This window comes from Salvia hispanica, chromosome 1 (genome assembly GCF_023119035.1).
Source record: "Salvia hispanica cultivar TCC Black 2014 chromosome 1, UniMelb_Shisp_WGS_1.0, whole genome shotgun sequence".
Lineage (NCBI taxonomy): Eukaryota > Viridiplantae > Streptophyta > Magnoliopsida > Lamiales > Lamiaceae > Salvia > Salvia hispanica.
The window spans coordinates 36,238,316-36,256,638 of NC_062965.1; the positions used below are offsets into that span (position 1 = coordinate 36,238,316).

Genomic DNA, 18,323 nt, shown 5'->3' on the forward strand with positions numbered 1-18,323 from the left:
AAAATAGAAAATTATACTACTTCCGTTTTTTAAAAATAGGGAGGTTTGAAACGACACGGGTTTTAATGCACAATTTAATAAAGTAAGAGAGAGAAAAAAAAGTAATGAAATTAATGTTAGTGGATGATGGTGTCCACTTTATTAAGGGTGTAAAAATAATTTAACATGAAAAGTTTGAAAAATTGCTATTTTTAAGGAATGGACTAAAAAAAAGTGTTGCTATTTTTAAAAAATTGGAGATAGTATCATTACAAGATTGATAGGAAAGGAGATATCTAGATTAAATCTCCTAACCTCCAACTTTTATAAACATATCTTAAAACATTAATAAAAAAGGACATGTGGACACTATTAAAATAATAGATTAAATCTTTCCAAGGAAAAATCACATTTAAGTTACAAACCACATTCAAATATATTCAAATGCCTTGCCAATTAAAAATTAAGAAAATTGCAAACTAAAAAATTACGTAGCTTTAGCCTTTAGTTTGTGTTCAATTAAACTTTAAAATACTGCAGTTAGGTCTGTCAAAATGGATATTGGGTATTGGATACCCGATATCCAAACCCGAAAAAATTGGATAATTGTATACCCGAATTATCCGATTTTGTTTTAAAACTAAAAAATTATGTTTTTATTATAAATAAATATAATTAATTTGTTTAACTATATTTTAATTAATACTTAATAGTTAGCGTATAAGATATGTAATTTAATTTTTTAATTATATTTTAATTTTATTGACATGTAATATTTTGAATTTTGAATCTTTGATGATGTTATTTTTAGATCTAGATTCTTATGAATGATTGAATTGTGATGTTTATAAGGGATGAATGTTTAAACTTATGAATTTTGATGGTTATTGACTTATTGTGGATGGACGAAAGATGTTAATATGTAGTACGTATAACTTATGAATTTTGTATTGTTCAAAGTTTGTAGTTATTTTCCTTTAAATTAGAACTACTACAAGAATTTGTATATCTAAAAATTTATAGTTATTTTCTCTTGAATACTACTTCAATATTGTATTAAATTCGAATTAAATAATATTAAATAAATTCTAAAAGTTTGTAGTTAATTTCCAAAAATAAAAAATAAAAAATAAATTAAAATCACAATCGGGACTGGATACCCGATTTTTCGGGACTGGATACCCGAGTCGGGTATCTGGGTACCCGAAATCAAATTCGGGTCGGGTATCGGGTATTGGATTTTGGGAATTTCGGGATCCGGTACCCGAAAATTTCGTTCATCCCAACCAAGATGACCGCTTTCTTATTTAGGAAATATTTAAAATACTTAACTATATATTTTTTTTTTACTTTATTTCTCTCTTTTACTTTTAAACATCCAACAACCTTTTCTCTCTCTTACTTTTTTTCATATCTCCTACTTTTAAATATCAACACCTTTTATTTCCCTTAATTTATTCATCTCTCCTACTTTTAAACATCCAACAACTTTCTCTCTCCCTTTTTAAACAATTTAAAATTAGTATGCATAAAATCTCGTATAGAGAGGGGTCATCTTCCTTGGGATGGATGGAGTACTAACATGGTTTTAGCCTTTAGTTTGCGATACACCGAAAAATCGGTATTTTGGTATTTATATCCACCCTTAATTATAATGCCAACGTTATCTAATAAAGTTTTCAAAAATTTATGATAATACGTTATTGTGATAAAATTTATTAATTTCATAAATAATTATGCTTGTAAAGTTTCATAATTCGTTGACTTGAACAAAATGAATTCAATTTTGACTTACATATTGGACTCCTTTCTCTTTCTCTATTTAAACCTTTAATTCCATTTTGGAGGAAGAGAACACCTAGATAGAAGAGAGTTGCTTGGTGCAATCCATAGAGTTTGAGACGGAGACGGTTCAAGTAGATCGGCGAGATGAGAGATTTGTGCCAAAATTGGAGAGTTAAAATGTGAAATAATTGAGGAGATTTTTTTATTAATGCATTTACTTAATCTAACTATTAATTCGATTTTTTGGTATTCTACAAAATTTGGTTTAAAATTGTTTTTTTAGTTTAACAATAGTAGAAATCTATTTTCACATGCTAAAACCTAAATGGCTTCAACTTCAAAAATTATTAATGCTAATTGTAGAAAACTTATTTAAAGATATTTTAGGTTAAAAGTATGAATGTTTTATAAAAAAATTATTTGCTAAAAAATTAAATAAAATTTAAAAGAAATTTAAGTTTAAGTATGTTCAATATTAATTACATAATTTGACATTGATTCAAAAGAGTTACAATTACCGTTCTTAATTTTATTATTTTCATAGTTTCAGTACACCCTCCCCTCTGTCCGCCATTAAATATATTATATTTGACTGGCACGGGTTTTAAATTGTTTGACTTTATGGAGTAAAGTGAGTAGAAAAGTTGGAGGAATGTGATATATTGGTTTTATAATAAAATGTGAGTGAAATGAGTTAGTGGAATGTAGGGTCTCTCTATAGTTGAGTCATTTTATTTTTTAACTAAAATTAACAAACTTAACTCACTAACACTTTTTTCTTAGGCTATGTTAGGGAACATGGAATTGGAGGTGTGGAATTAGATTTGGAGCCCTCTATTCCAAATACAATGTTTGGTAGCCCTAATATATTTGGATTTAGAATTAAATTGCAATTCCAAATCCTTCAATTCCACAATTTGAATTCCATATCAAAAGTAGAAAATTAGAATTCCAAATAGTTACTCCTGTCCACGAAAAATAGACCACATTTGTCATTTTTTGTTGTCCACGAAAAATAGATCAAGTTTGAAAAATGACACCACATTTGCTACCTAACACAATTAAACTTAAACACCACTAATAATATAGACCACATATTCCACTAACACTACTTCTCCTTACTTTACCAATTTCACATTAAAACTCGTGTTATTCATAATGTGGTCTATTTTTCATGGATGGAGGGAGTATAAAATTAAATATTTTTCACTATATATTTACAACACATACTTCACCGACTGCACACACACTACATAAATTTCACACGCACTGCACACTTCACACACTACATAAATTTCACACATTTCGCACTCTACACACATTTCGCACACTACACAAATTTCACACAATTCACACACATTTCACACACTATACATTTCACACACACTATACAAATTTCACACAATTTACACACTACAAGCATTTGATACACTACACACACGACACAAATTTCACACATTTCACACACTACACCAATTTCACACACTACACACACCACAAGCATCTGATTTTTGGAAGAAAAATAGAATTTTTTTAAATCGGAACTGAACTACATCGAAAAATTTAAATTTTCAAAAAAATTAAATTGAACCAATTTTGAAATTTCAGTTTGAGAATAGTGTGCGTATTTCAATCCAACACACCTTTTATAGTTTTTGCTGGAACATCCATCTTAAGCAGTTTGTTTAGTTCTTTTTTTCTTTTCTTCTTTTTAAACACAATATCTATTGCAAACTCTCCCTATTTTCAAGCACACTTGTTTTTTTCTTTGCCTGAACAAGATTTATTGCACATTTCCAGACATAAATTGCCAGGAGATGAAACATTCAACACTCAAACCAGTGACAGCAACTATACAAATAATACAGAAAACCCACAGCAGTTCTTAGCAAGCTGATCGAAAACACAAGTCACTTTTTTTCTAATTATTGCCTCCGAATTTGCACATATATACGTTTACCAGAGATCAGATCAATTCTCATCCCGGTGGTGTGAAGTGCTTGGGCTGGCATTTGAAGTATTGGAGGATGAAAACAAGCCGCTTAAGGGCCACGGAAGAGAAACCGAGAACTGTCTCCCTCTTTCGTTTCTATCACCATTGTCCGTCTCTCCACTGCTGCTGTCGTTTCTTGACCCCTCAGAGTCGAGCTCCGACTCTTCACAAGGTAATTGGTGCCTGCAGATGGGGCAAGAGCTATGAAGCTCGAGCCATGGCAGGATACACTTACTGTGGAACTTATGCTTGCAAGGCATCTCCTTAACTTCATCACCAATCTCACAATCATCCAAACAAACGGAGCACTGAAGAGTGTCCTCGATTTTCACAGTCCGTAGAGCTTCAACTGCCTCCTTGCGAGCTGGAGGTGTCCCGTACCTGTTTGGATCATTCTCCGACAAATGCTGCAGCAGCAAGTCGAGCCCTGGTCCAATGAAATAATCCCCAAGGGAGCCAATAGGTGCACGACTTATGGACTCATTTCCCGATCCCTGAACAATGATGGTCTGGTTAAAGGGATTTATGAGAATCATAGGCTCATTATCTCCAGCTCTATTAGTCCCTTGATCAGTCTCTGGCTCAGATAGTATCCCAGCCCGCATGCCTTGGAAGAGCTGCAGAATCGCGGCTGAGCTCCTCCTCCTCGCTATAGCCTCCAGTTCACGGTCAAGCTCCTCCTCCCCATGATGGTGGTGCCTTCCAAACTCATCATCATTGTCGTTGTCATTTTCATTGTCGCTCTCCTCAAACCCCATGCGCCTCATACGGCGCCTACGCCGTTGGTTGCCCATCATACCGAGTAGGATTGGCGCCCAGAGGGAGAGGGTGCGATCTGAATCCGACCCTCCAAGTTGAAGATCAGTAGGAGGGCTATCATTTTCTTGAGAGGCCATTTCCTCAACAAAGCCACTTTGGCAGATGGGGCATTTTATTGAATCAATCTCCAAGGTTGGATTCACATTCTGTGAACACATATGGCACCAATATCTTGGTGCCTCAACTTCCTCCATTCTTGTTGCACCAAGACTTGATTTTTTTTTTATTTATCAATTGGTAAATTGATTTTTACCTGTTCACAACAACACCATCAAATCATTCAAATCTCCAACTTCAACAAATGCATAAAGTTTTAAGTCAACAACACAACAAAACCCCTAGGCAAAAGAATCAGAGAAACAATAGGCAGATCAAAGATTGAATTTTTATGGTCAACAAGGATAAATCTACTTATCTACACACACATATATGAACAGAAAACAAAGAAGATGCAAAGAATAGCCTAATCATACCCTTTTTAAAGCCAGAAAACACAATAATCGTTGCAATTCCACTGAATTAGGCAGATCCAAACAGAAGGAAATGTTGGTTAGATGATAAGAAAATAGGATATTTAATCAAGTCGGCTACGGCTTAATGAGTCAACAAACTAGAAAATATATGCATTCAAACAAGAAGAATCGAGAGGGTTCAAGAAAAAGGCGTGTTTTAATAGGATTAAGCCAGCATCAACACATTAATAATAATAATTAATAAAAAAAGAAGTCAAAACCCAAGAATCATTAAAAAAAAAAGAGAGAGAGAGATAGAGATAAATACCAGGAACAAGAAAAAGAATGAATTTTGTTGTTGTTTGATGCTCCCTCCTCTCCTTTGTTGTAAGTAGTAATATCAAAACTGGTTTGGTTTGATATGAAAATGGTGGAGAGGACGAATGTTTCAGGGTTCAGAAATGATATTGGGAATGAATATTGTCCTCCATCCGCGTGTTTGCGTTTCGGTGTTGGAATCTTATGTACGAAACCATGGCCCACTCTTCTTCCACCACCATTTATTTCTTTTATTTACTGTATCCTCAATCTAGTTCAACAATATATTTTTTTTTTTTTTTGATATTGGCGTATAATATCACGAAATTTTTGAAAAGTTTAATTTTTCTCACGACCTTTGAAATTGACAAATAATATCACAAACTTTACCCCGGGTTTATTTTTTCCATGAATGAAAAAATTCTTCAATGATATGAATTTTTTTTCGTAATTTCTCCACAAACTTTGAAGATAGTTTTTCTTGAAGCACTCCCTTTAAAATTATTCTTCAATCTATTAAAATAACATAAAATTTTTCATTCGTGGGAAAACAAATCCAGAATAAAATTCGTGATATTATTTGTCAATTTTAAAGTTAGTAAGAAAAATCTAACTTTTTGAAAATTTCATAATATTAAATGTTAATATTTTTTTTTTTTTTAAGTCGAGATGTTTAATTGCTCAACTAAACTGATTTATGTTATGACATGGAACTTCTAAATTTCTTTAGTCCGAACAGCTAAAGTGATTAATCCAATAAAGAGGCGACTCATCCAAGAATCAATCATCTTGTAATTCATTTTGTATAAGTACCACTATCAGTCTTTATTAAAGAATTTACCTATTATCGTACAAGACGTGTAGTACTTTCTTATTATGAATTTTCACATCTCCATACACGTTTGCGACGCGGTGGATTTATTATACATTGACCTTAATTCCATAAATAAATAAATATGCATCTGACGCGTTTTAATTCAAATCGATTTATGGTTAGGCCCAATTTGTACGTGAAAATTAGTAGTTTAATATTGGGTCGATTTAAACTGGATAAATTGATTGGTCCGGTTGTGAATTATTTACCCATTCATCTGACTAGTTGAATCATGAACTAATAATAGTTTTATTGTTTGTTTTGTTCGCATGTTTGATTTTTAAAACATTGACGTAAACCAAACTAAGGAAAAGAAAAGGAGCAATCATTTTGTATTTGATGCAATGATCAATATATGAGAGAAAAGTTGAGTGATGAGAATTGATTCTTAGCTGGCCACTTCTTGTTCATCCTAATATACATGGTGACAGTGTTCCACAACCAATCAATTGCCATTAATCGATTTCTCCTCTCTCTCTCAATAACAGAAATATTTTACGAGTAAATCTCAATGTGTGATGTCCTCAAAAGAGAGTTAATGATATATTTGAGATAAAGCTTAAAGCTTAATGTAGAAAGTGCTCGTCTTTTTAACTCACTTTTTCAATAAAAAGTTCATAATTTTATGCGTGGGAATTGATTTAGTGACAGTGGTAATGTTTGAAACCAAAGATCTGGAATTCAAGTTCATTGTGAGGTCTTTATATTTATATTCATTTGGCTATAAAAAAATGTGTAACTTTACTCTTTTTTTTTGTAACACCCCTCTCATAATAAACTCGCATTAATATTTCTTACTTAAAAAAAAATCTGTCCAGTGAGCCCTAACACACTCATAATACTATTTGTTATGATGCGACACTTTCTACACTAATCAAATAGTACTATCTAACATTTTATTAAAATCTTGGTATAATCATTATGTTTCAAAATTATTAGAACCATTTTTGTTTATATATCATTTAATAGTTGCAGGCCTTCTTTCATCGAAAAAGAACAATGTGAGAATGTGGTCCTGGTCATATGGCAGCATCATTACTAAAAAAAGAAAAATATTGCCATGCATAGAAAAAAACATATACACTGCACTTACCCATCTTTAATTGAATGAAAAAATAAAAAATATGAGGATGGAATGAAGGGAGAAGTAACCATCACCATTAGTTCAAACCATCTCAAGCATTTCTCGTCCTGAAATATTGATCACCCACCCATTAGTAAACAATATGATTCATCATGGACCAACAATCTGAAACAAGTGATGCATGATAAGGATGGAGGCTCAAGAAAAGAGTTTGCAAGTACTGAGGTAACTCACATTATCTTAACATGAAAACATCAGAACTTTTGTATGAATGCGCCTGAGAAGTTCCAGCAGAGTCTCCTACAGTTGAGTCGCCGTTTTGAATAGCCTGCCATCCAAAAATAAGCTTCATACCCATCTGGTGATCATATCTGCTGGGTATCGGTGGCGCACATCCGAACTCCACATTAGTATGATATTGTGGGCAAAGCCCTCACGGTTTTGCTCTTGGGGATCTCCCCAAAAGGCCTCATACTAATGGAGTAGGGGTAGCCCATTTATACACTTGCAAGTCTTGTTCATTCTCCAATGTGGGAATTGTTTGCCCTCACAATCCTCCCCTCAAACCAAGACCACCAGACCAAGACCAAAACCACATGCGTGCCTCATGTTACAGGTCACCCGGTCACCACAGGTCTTGGTCGAGCTCACGCAGAGACATTGGAGAACTTGCAAGCGCAACCACCGAACCCCGAGCCACACAGGCCCAGCCCTGAACCAGGGCTCTGATACAATTATTTCTTTTTCTACTTTTTGATTAAGTTTAGTTTTCTTTTTTGTATTAATTTTTGCTTGTTTTCTTTGATTATTCTTATCAATAAATTTTTTTGTTAATTTAAGAAAAAATTCTGTATTTATTCTGGGAATATTAACGATAGATACAAATATATCTGTATAGATTTTTTCAATGAAAATAGTCAAAAAGATGAATCGACTTTTAGGAATCATTAAATCCTATAAATGATTGTTCTGGTCTATCATGAAAATTCTTTGAAAACAAAGAATCAAATAATTTGTTGTGGTGAAACAAAATATCTCTTTTGTATTGGCTTGTACCTCCGAGATTAGCTATCTCAGAACCAATCAATAAAAAAGGTCCCGGTAATTAGTGAATCCTAAGCAGTCTGATCCCTACAATATCACTTTATCTCTACCATTCACATTATGTTTGTAATGGAGCTGCATTCTCTCCAGCTCCTGATCTAGTGAAGCAAACAGCTTAAGCTAATGGAAAAAATATATTGCTGCTAGTATTTATGTCTCACATCTCAATCCCGAACCAGCAGTATACTTTAAGAGGAATGAGAACGATTATTGTATAATGGTGGCGGAATGAAGTGATTCTGGAAATTCCAATCACCCATTTATCTTGTTCTCCTATTTCCTCTTCCCAAACCACCACACCCAAGCATCCTCTTAGACACTATAAACACAAGTTAAACTACTTCAGACTATATAGGCTTGTAAATGTCAAAGACCACCATGCTCAGTCCACGGACTAAGGTTTATGTTCTGCATCTCATTCATAAGAAAAATGTCTTCATGCTTAGAAGAGAATCGCATCATCTCAGCAATGACAAAAGACATCATAGTTGGCAAAAACACAAGTTCAGTCATCCAGTTTGGCCCTCATAAATATTTGTACACTAGTTATTAACAGATCCAGTCCCAGTTTAGCATTAAGTTCTGACTTGTGTTTCGAATGAGTTGCACAATGCACAGAAGCTAAAACAACGTAAGAATCCAAACTTATAAATCAAACAGTCAATAATAATACAGAGTAGGAGCCAACATCATAACATCTTCCATTTTCATGCGAATGTCAAGGGATGATCTCCATTACCACTTGTACGATTTTGAATGCTAAGGATTATTTTACACTTATAATCAAATACAAACACCAAATTTATGAGCAATCAAACACCAAATCATAGCAACAGTTCATATTTGGATACATATATATTGCACAAAAGAATAAGCAGCACAACACAAGATAAACTGCTAAGTCTGTTAATTTGTGAATTTAAGGAGCTTAGCAACTCAATATTTGGACTGCTCTGCTCTCCTAATGTCTTCCATGTCTTAATTTTTGTTTGTAGCTCTAACAAATCCATATTACTATATGATTTATGAATAAAATGTGAAAAACATAGAAGAATGAATAATGGTTTGAAGAGGAAGGAGCATACCCCATATCGAGAGGAGTCATCCCTGGCGCGATCTCCAAAAAGAGGCAGGAAATTAGCAGGATCATACGCATCGTCGATCACATCGTAGGGATGTCGAACAACATGAGTAGCCGAGTTGAGGCAATTAAATCTCAAATCGGCATCCGCATCTCTGGCAGCTGAGCCGTCCGCGCTAGAAACGCCCTGCCTGTAAATCTGAATCCATAAGAAGGATGATAACAGCCTAACTGAAACTCCGGCGATCTGCACCACCAGAGTCAGCTTCACGGCGTAGGCAGCTAAGGTTCCGTACACACCAGAAGGAAAATGCCTGGATCGTCAATTTGCTTACAATTATTTTATCAGAAGCAGTAACACTATATGCAGAGATTAGAGAGAGAGAAGAGAATTACCAGATTTGGTGAGAGAAGAGGAAGAACCAGGAGAGGTCGAGGAAGAAGGAGCAGAAGAGGAGGAAGGCGTAGGTGCGGGCGAGGCTCTGATTGCTGCTCTCGACGGCGACGAGGCCGAAGAGAGAAACCCCTAAATGGAGGATGAGGACGCCATTGTAGAGAGGGGAGAGCGATCCGAGGAGAGAGCAGCCAATCTGAGCGTAGATGAGGAAGAGGGCAAAGCGATGGAGCTTGTCGTAGTTGGAAATCCAGCGGCGAGATCCTAATCCACAACAACAACGCATCGTCTCATGAATTGGTGGATTGATCGATCGATCAATGGAGAAAGGAATAAGCAGCAGGCGCCGACGCCATTGCTGAGGTGCTTAGATTGCATTCGCCACTGCCTATTTGGATACTCTCTTCCACTTTTGCCCACGTCACCCATTTCAATCACGGATCCAAATTTAATTCCATTAATAATAATATTCAACCTTAATTAACAAAATCAATCACATTAATTTTCTTAATCATATATAGGAGACGGCAATCCATTGTTAATATGTGCACTGATCCATATAGCCTATTAAATTTTTGATACTAAATTTTAACACGATAAAATTTTAAGTTTATTGACTCAGAACTCAATAAGTACGAACAATTATACTTCATTCGTCCTACTTTAGCAATCTTATTGAATTTTGTACGAATTTTAAGAAATATAAAGAAAAAGTCTGTGACAAAAGATAGTGGAACATGAATCTCATTTTTATATACTATTAGTTTTATAATAAAATGTTAATTGAATGCGGGGTTAATAGATTCTAATTGAGATTCCTAATACGAGACAGACTGAACTGACTGGGACTGCTAAAGTGAAACGGAGGGAGTATATTCTTCTACTTCGTTTAATTGAGTAACACTGCAATGATGATTTTGATAAAGGGTGATGATTTAGAGACATAATGCCATAATATCCCTATGTCACTTTGTCATAAGCCAAATTATAATATGGACTAATATACCCTTATTTTGAAATTAATAATAATTGAATAAATAAATATATATCAATTAATTATAAAAGGAAAGACAATTCATATCAAATTACTATCTTTCATCTAATATACATCAATCAAATTATTATCAAGAGTCAACTCATATCAAATTAAACTCTTTTACCTAAATACACTCAATCAAAAATAAAGAGATTGCCAACTATAGAAATATCTTCATTCCTCCCTCCGTCGAACAGCTCCACCGTCCAGCCCTCAGCGTCTCAGGTTGCGGCATCTTCAGCCTTGTTCATCCAAATCATTGCTGCCACAATATAAAAAAAAAAAAACATCAAAGGTACCTCCCCTATGCTCTTATTTATGTGTTTTAGGCCTCTTATACATGTTCATTAAAATATACATGGGGGGAGGGTGTTTGTGAGATTTTTGGGATGTTGTACATTTTTCACATATAACTAGATTATCACATTGCAAGATTTGTTTAGATATGACAATTTTGGGACTGCACCCAACTGAAAACTAAGTCCCATTTTTCTACAATTATTTTTAGTTACATTCCATCCTGTGTTCGTGTATGATGAATACACATACGTGTATGATGAACGAGATATATGAGGAAGTTTTTGGCGACAATCATGAGTTATCGAAAGAGGATAACAACAATGGTGATGAAGGATATGATGTGACAGTGGAAGAGGAACGTAACAACAATGATGAAGAAGGAGATGATGTGATAGAAGAAGAGGACGAAAATAACAACAGAAAAGAAGCAACTACTGTGATCCTAGATTCTAATGGTGTAGACGACGACAACGACGATGATGATGATGTTTCGGGTGAAGATCTTATAGCCAATATGGCTCCTATGAAGGGAACAGAATATGATTCAAAAGAGAGCCTTATGATATAGCATCGAGATTATGCGAAGTTGCAAGGGTTTTCTGTTGCAATACATAACTCGTCGTCTAAGTATTACGTGCTTGCATACTCCAAAGGGTGAAAACCTGCGGCTGTAATTATGAAGTTTACCAGACAAATGCAATGTCAAGCTCGTGTTAATTGCATTGTAAAGACTAATGGTAAAGTTATTGTGTCGAATGTTGAGTTGAATCACAATCACAGTCTTGAGCCGCAATTGTCAATGTTTATTCCGGGTAACCGAGAGTTAACTTTGCACATGAAACGCCTACTGAAAAATCGAGATATTGTAGGCTATGGGACTTGTCAAAACGTGAGGACTCTAGAAGTTATGGCCGTAGGTGCTCAGAATTTAGGTGTCACTAAGCGAGACTGTAGGAACTTCATAGATAAAATGAGAAGTTTGAGATTTGGAGAGGGGGATGCTGAAGCTATACACAGGCTGTTTTTGAGGATGCAATTGCAAGATAAAAACTCTTTTCCACATTATGGATGTTGACGATGAAGGACGCCTGCGTAATGTGATGTGGGTACATCCTCGTAGTATAGCTGCGTACGAAGAGTTCCACGATGTTGTGAGTTTCAATACAACTTACCTTGTAAACAAATACAAGATGCCATTGGCGACGGTTGTCGAAGTTAATCAACATAACCAAACAATATTATTGGGATGTGGTTTATTGAGTCACAAGCAGTCTAAATCATTTAAATGGTTCTTTAACAACTAGTTACTGGCCATGAAAAGTGTTCAACCTACAACAATGCAGATCAATGTGAGAGTATAAAGATTGTCGTGAAGCAGTTTTTCCAATGACTGTATATAGACTTTGTCTATGGCATATTGCCTGTAAAATTCCACAGAAGTTCAAAGGTGTTGCTGACTTTCGTAGTTGTTTGTCTCATTTCTACTCAACGATATATGACAGTCTCAGTATTGCAGAATTCGAGTCAAGGTGGACAGATTTCTATCTAAACACAGTCTTCATAATAATAGGTGGCTGAAAGATTTGTTTGATGAAAGTGAGAATTGGGCACCCATCTATTTGAATCAACACGTTGAAACTGTTTGTGGAACAATACGAGATCACTATTCAAAACAAACTTCAGAAAGAGATGAACGCTGATTACAAGTCAAAGTGCTTGATGCTGAAACATGTGTCAACTTTTCAATGGGAGAAACAATTGCTAGGTGAATACACTCATAACATCGGCCTCTTGTTGCAAGTGGAAATCAAGAAAATTAATAGTTGTAATGTGGAAGATGTCGCAATTGGTGAAGATGGTGTGCATCGTTGCAAGATAATGGAGATGCGATTAGTGCAGAATGTTTTTCACAAGGAAGACACTTAGACTGTCGAGTATCTTCCTTTTGGGGAATATATAAGCTGCAATTGCCGTAGGTATGAATTTAAAGGCATATTTTGTGTTCATATCTTGAAAGTCTTGGTGTACAAAGATATTAATCATTTACACGGTCGTTAAATCAGGAAAAGATGGCGGGCAAGAGAGTATAGACCGCATTCTAGTATTGTTTTTGCAGGTGGTTATCCTCACATGACTATAGAGTTCAAAGCGTTTCAAGATATGGAAAGAAGCTTTGTAAAATGTGCAAATGCAGCTATAACTGACCCACATGTGATAAATATGGTGAAAGAAGTCCACGAAAAGTTATTGGTGGATATAATGAATATTAATCGTGGTGGGTTAATTTCGAATCCAAGGCCCGATGGTGAGAATGCACGCATTTCTATTGATCCGCCTGCTATACTAGATCCGTTGGTGAGTATTCCTCGCGGAGGGCCGAGAGCAGACACGAGGCTTCGATCAAATATTGAAATTAACCCAACTCGTAATAGGCGTGGTGGAGGACGAACATGTGCTCGTGGACGACGTTCAAATCGTGTTCAAGGAGTTGCTTAATCATGTGATCTGGTTTATGTTTATTGGATTTTTTCTCTCTTTTCGTAATAAAACGTTTGTGGATCTTGAGTTTTATATTGATCAAATATTCTAAATGTTGTTGCTTGATCGACATATGTTGATATCATTTTTTGTTCATCGACAGGCTCTTGACATTTCGAATGCTTTTAAATTTCTGAACATTCACGCTTGAACTTTCTTATAGAATCTTAAATTGTATTTTTTAGAAATATTCAAATGATATATGAGCAGGTGTAGGGGAATAAAGTTTCTTCGACAATTTAACGAATAGTTTGTGGACATTTCTGGAAAAATTAAACAGCAGTATTATATACTCCTACTAAGCAATAAAACTAGTACTACTATTAAAAAATGGATATAAAAAAAAAAGTAATTTATGAGTTAATCTAGCTAATATTTAAAAACAAAAATTATTAGTATGAGAAAAAAAAAGAATATTCACTATGACAATAAATCTTGAACATATTTGGGAAGAAGGAAGAGTATGTAAAGAGTGTTTTGTATTGATCAATAATACATAGAATGATAGGGTCCTGTTAGGTTGAGATTTTTGGGCCTAATTGAGAATTGAGATGCAATCTCAGCCACTCATTCATAATTTTCGCTCAATGTCAACGGTGTGTAGTTTATGTCAACAAGGGGGTATTTTTGTCATTTTTGTGTGATGTCAACTAGAGACATTATGTCAACAACAAACGTTATTTATGTCAACTACGATGTCAACAACAAACGTTATTTATGTCAATTACGATGTCAACAACAACATTTTACAAATATTTTCATATCAACGACCTATATTATTTATGTCAACAACAACGTTTTACATATAATTCATCTCAACAACATTTTTCATAAAATTTATGTCAACGACCTATATAATTCATGTCAACAACAAACGTTATTATGTCAACGAGCTATATAATTCATGTCAAGAATAAACATTTTCATGTCAACGATTTATATAATTAATGTCAACAACAACATTTTACGTATAAATTATGTCAATAACAATAGTTGACATGAATTGTTATGTAGTTGACATTAAAATTTAAAAAAAGGCAGAAAAACTCTCATTCTGGAAACGAGAACAAACTCTCTTCCCCTCTCTCACGTTTTTCCTTCTCTCTCCCACCTTCTTCATCCCCAACACCTCTCTATCTCGATTTCTACCACAAATTGGACAGATCCTAGATCTCCAAAATAGAACACACCTTCACAAAATTAGATACACCCATGCTCAAGAAACCCATCGTTTCTCCAAGTTGCTGCTCTATAGAATCGACGCCGCAACTGTCGTCAGTCCAGATCCCCTCTGCATTCGCGCGAATTCAAAATGCGAGAGACGAAACAGAGACGAAGGCAGAGGAGATTGACTCGCCGGAGGTGAAGCGGCCGAGGGAGGATCTGCTGGACGGAATCAACGAGGATTATGATCTCTGCACTTCCATCCACGACCTCGACTTGTTCATGAAGAGCTTCGAGGAGGAAATCACTGCATCTCCCACTTCCGGTCACAGATCTGGAGCGGCTGAGAAAGGAATCGTCGAGTCGGCGTCGGATTGCGGCGAATCCGGAGGGGTTGAGGAAGGAATTGTCGAATTGGTAGTCCGGCGAATCGTGGCCGGATCTAGGCTATCTGCTCGAGGCGTCCGACGACAAGCTAGGGATTCCACCTCCGACGACGTCTCCGGCGAGGAAGGAGCTGGTTGGACTCGTCTGAGTTAGGATGAGTTTTGTGAGGATGAGTAGCTGAATAGCACAAGCTTAAGAATCTAATTAAAATCATGAAATTACCATTATGCCATTTTATAATAAACTAATCTAAAAATATTTTTTGTGTGGCAAAATCTGGACCACTCATTTAATAAAAATGAGTGGCTGATATTGCATCTCATTTCTCAATTACCCTAAAAAACTCAATTGATCGTGGACATCTATCTAATTATAATGGTATCAATCTATTCTCTAATTGAATCAATCCATTCCTAGAGGATTATTGTGAGTGATCTTCTACACGCCTTTCCTTGTGTAACAATAAACAATTAATTTATGGATCTTGAACTCTAGTTAAGGTTCTGTTTGGTAGTATTTAAAATTTTAAAATTAATTTATGGATCATTGGAGTATTTAAAATTTTGAAATCTATTTCCTAAACAAGATAGTGGAGTATAAAATTAAAGCCAATATAATGATGCAGCCGATTAGGTAGAGAGATCGGAGATTGTGGTGAGATGATTAGAGTATATATTTGCTTTAATCAAGCCATCCATATAAATGCACACAACTTTCCTAAGCAAGTAATTCTTAAATATAAATAAATGTTTTTATATGCACAAGGGTAGTATGGTATATGTACAAAACATTTATTTAAAATAAAAATATAAAACAATCTAAAATGACTATTTTAATCTCATTATGGCATTGGCATTATGTCTCTAAGTGGAGCATTTTCTATTTATCGTAAAATTTTATACAATTTTATCTAGTAAGTTGAGAGATGTACAAAATAAAGATGATGACATTTTTATTTTAGAATATGTGTCAATTAGAATGAGACATTTGAAATAAACTAAATAAATACACAAAAATAAAACCATCCAATTTATACTTTAGTATATATACACTTTAAATTTCATTTGTTATGACCTGTTTTTCAAAAAGTGAACGTTCTGGACCAAAATTGAACTTTACTCTTAAATATAATACTCCATCCGTCCCACCTAAATGATAAATTTATTTAGGGCACTGAATTTTAAAAAATACTCCATTCGTCCCATAAAAGATGTCACACTTGTGGGACGACACGAGATTTTAGGAGATTTTGTTTTGTGTATTAAATAGAGAGAGAAAAATATAATTTTTATATTAATGTGAGAGAGAACTTTTTCCATAAATAGAAATGCGACATCTTTTGTGGGACAAACTAAAAAGGAAAGTGTGACATCTATTATGAGACGGAGGGGGTATTATTTATTGAGTTAAGTTAAGAGATAAAGTATGAGAAAGGAAAAAAGCAGGAGAGATAAAGAGAGAATAAAATAAGAGTGGAAATAAAGTAAGAGAGATAAACGTGTTGCTTTTGTCAAAAGAAGAAATCAATAACTTATGGTGGGTCAACCCAAATGGAAAGTTAATCGCTTATGATGGGACAGTTCTTTTGGACACGTGATTAAAAAAAAGGATATATATTGAGTTAAAGTGGAGAGAGTAAAGTATGATAAAAAAAAGTAAGAGAAATAAACAAAATAAAGGAAAAGAAAAGAGAATAATATAAGAGATGGTTACAGTTTTGTTTTTAGCTAAAAAGGGAAATTGATCACTTTGTGGTGGAATAATTCAAAATGATAAGTTAATCACTTGTGGTGGGGCGGAAAGAGTATACAGTAGAAGAATTTAAAATTTTAAGTTTATTATAAAGGCTTTATTTGGTATCACATGATTGAATTACAATTCCATATCAAAAGTAGGTAATTGTAATTCATTACTATAAAATTAGGCAACTGCACGCACACACTACACATATCCACATACTATATAATTTCATCAAATTTGATTTCATATCAATTACCCCATTTATCAAATAAAAGATTTGGAATTTGAATTATAATTCAATTCCAATTACATGTATCAAATGAACCCTTAGAAGTATTCTATATTTTAAAGAGTAAAAGTCAATTTGTCACGCCCGCATTTTCTAAGGATAGAAAACACGGGTGATCGCGACTAGGGGAGGATTAAAGAAGCGGGGAAGAAAGGGGGAAATAACAAAACTCGACCATAGCTCAAAATAAATGGAATATCTCGAATAAAATCAGAGTATTATCTCAACAACTAACAACTCAAAGGAATACAATATCTCATCAATAAATGAACTCAAAAGAAACACGTTCAGCGGAAGCATTCGAGAGAAGAATTATACTATGTATGAAGACATAATATATTCGAAATCTTTATTTGTTATCTTCTTCACTTTTATGCTCAACACCCACCGCGCTCGTCACATCTCAACCTGCACATATGGAAAACACATGCAGGGCTGAGTACTTGATGCACTCAGTGGACTCATGCCGAAAACATTTTTATAAAAAAAATTTCTTATCATGCCATTAACGAGTGACCTCGGGGTTTTAACTTTGAAAGGGCCCGAGTCACTAAAACATTTCACCAACATCATCACCACCATCAACCTCAACATCATCAACATCACCATACCATATCTGAACTACATGACAAGGAATGTGGCCACATTCCAAGTCACTAGACCGGCCAACTCAAAGAGATAGCGCACGATCTACTGGGTGTACACCAGCCTGAGTAGGGACTCACTCCCTAGTCAGACCCGAATTCGATTAACCATACATGGCAAAAGCCACTTCAGATAGGTCCCACATCAACACAAAAATATGGCATGACAAACATATTTTGCACCATTTAAAAATAAACATACTTAAGACACAATCCTTATTTAAAAAGAAAGCCCACCTCATTTGCTTAAAATCCTCGACTTGTCTTTCCATTCCGTTCTCAAATAGCATGCAAAAATCAGCCCCTTTTAAAAGAATATAATATGCTAAAAATTAGACTCTC

General features: G+C 34.7%; 3 protein-coding genes across 8 annotated transcripts; 1 reads left to right on the forward strand and 2 right to left on the reverse strand.

Annotated features, from left to right (window-relative positions):
* Window positions 1–3,523: 3,523 nt before the first annotated feature.
* Window positions 3,524–5,532, reverse strand: LOC125201363 (E3 ubiquitin-protein ligase SIRP1). 2 transcript variants are annotated; one of them, XM_048099442.1, is made up of 3 exons: window positions 5,357–5,532; window positions 5,050–5,090; window positions 3,524–4,829 (listed from the first exon to the last, which is right to left on the reverse strand). In XM_048099442.1, the coding sequence occupies exon 3, from the start codon at window positions 4,768–4,770 to the stop codon at window positions 3,736–3,738; it is 1,035 nt and encodes a 344-aa protein (XP_047955399.1). In that variant the 5' UTR covers window positions 4,771–4,829; window positions 5,050–5,090; window positions 5,357–5,532; the 3' UTR covers window positions 3,524–3,735. The 2 variants fall into 2 exon arrangements, with proteins under 2 accessions (XP_047955399.1, XP_047955398.1); XM_048099441.1 differs by lacking the exon at window positions 5,050–5,090.
* A 1,701-nt stretch (window positions 5,533–7,233) lies between these two features.
* LOC125213072 lies at window positions 7,234–10,308 on the reverse strand. 5 transcript variants are annotated; one of them, XM_048113576.1, is made up of 4 exons: window positions 9,886–10,308; window positions 9,494–9,803; window positions 7,539–7,632; window positions 7,234–7,411 (listed from the first exon to the last, which is right to left on the reverse strand). In XM_048113576.1, the coding sequence occupies exons 1-3, from the start codon at window positions 10,167–10,169 to the stop codon at window positions 7,540–7,542; spliced, it is 687 nt and encodes a 228-aa protein (XP_047969533.1). In that variant the 5' UTR covers window positions 10,170–10,308; the 3' UTR covers window positions 7,234–7,411; window position 7,539. The 5 variants fall into 5 exon arrangements, 2 of the variants coding, with proteins under 2 accessions (XP_047969533.1, XP_047969613.1); XM_048113656.1 differs by having other exon boundaries at window positions 7,234–7,469; XR_007174877.1 differs by having other exon boundaries at window positions 7,539–9,680.
* Window positions 10,309–11,475: 1,167 nt separating this feature from the next.
* On the forward strand, window positions 11,476–11,787 carry LOC125195425 (secreted acidic protein 1A-like). Its single transcript, XM_048093576.1, has one exon. The coding sequence runs from the start codon at window positions 11,476–11,478 to the stop codon at window positions 11,785–11,787; it is 312 nt and encodes a 103-aa protein (XP_047949533.1).
* Window positions 11,788–18,323: the final 6,536 nt, after the last annotated feature.

What these genes read in the sequence shown, in the direction of transcription:
- LOC125201363 (XM_048099441.1), bottom strand. Translation starts at nt 4,770, where the DNA reads ATGGAGGAAGTTGAGGCACCAAGATATTGGTGCCATATGTGTTCACAG.
- LOC125213072 (XM_048113576.1), bottom strand. Translation starts at nt 10,169, where the DNA reads ATGCGTTGTTGTTGTGGATTAGGATCTCGCCGCTGGATTTCCAACTAC. An exon ending in CTCTTCTCTCACCAAATCTG is followed by an intron (nt 9,804 to 9,885) that starts GTAATTCTCTTC and finishes TTGACGATCCAG; the next exon opens with GCATTTTCCTTCTGGTGTGT. An exon ending in ATGACTCCTCTCGATATGGG is followed by an intron (nt 7,633 to 9,493) that starts GTATGCTCCTTC and finishes TTTGGATGGCAG; the next exon opens with GCTATTCAAAACGGCGACTC.
- LOC125195425 (XM_048093576.1), top strand. Translation starts at nt 11,476, where the DNA reads ATGAACGAGATATATGAGGAAGTTTTTGGCGACAATCATGAGTTATCG.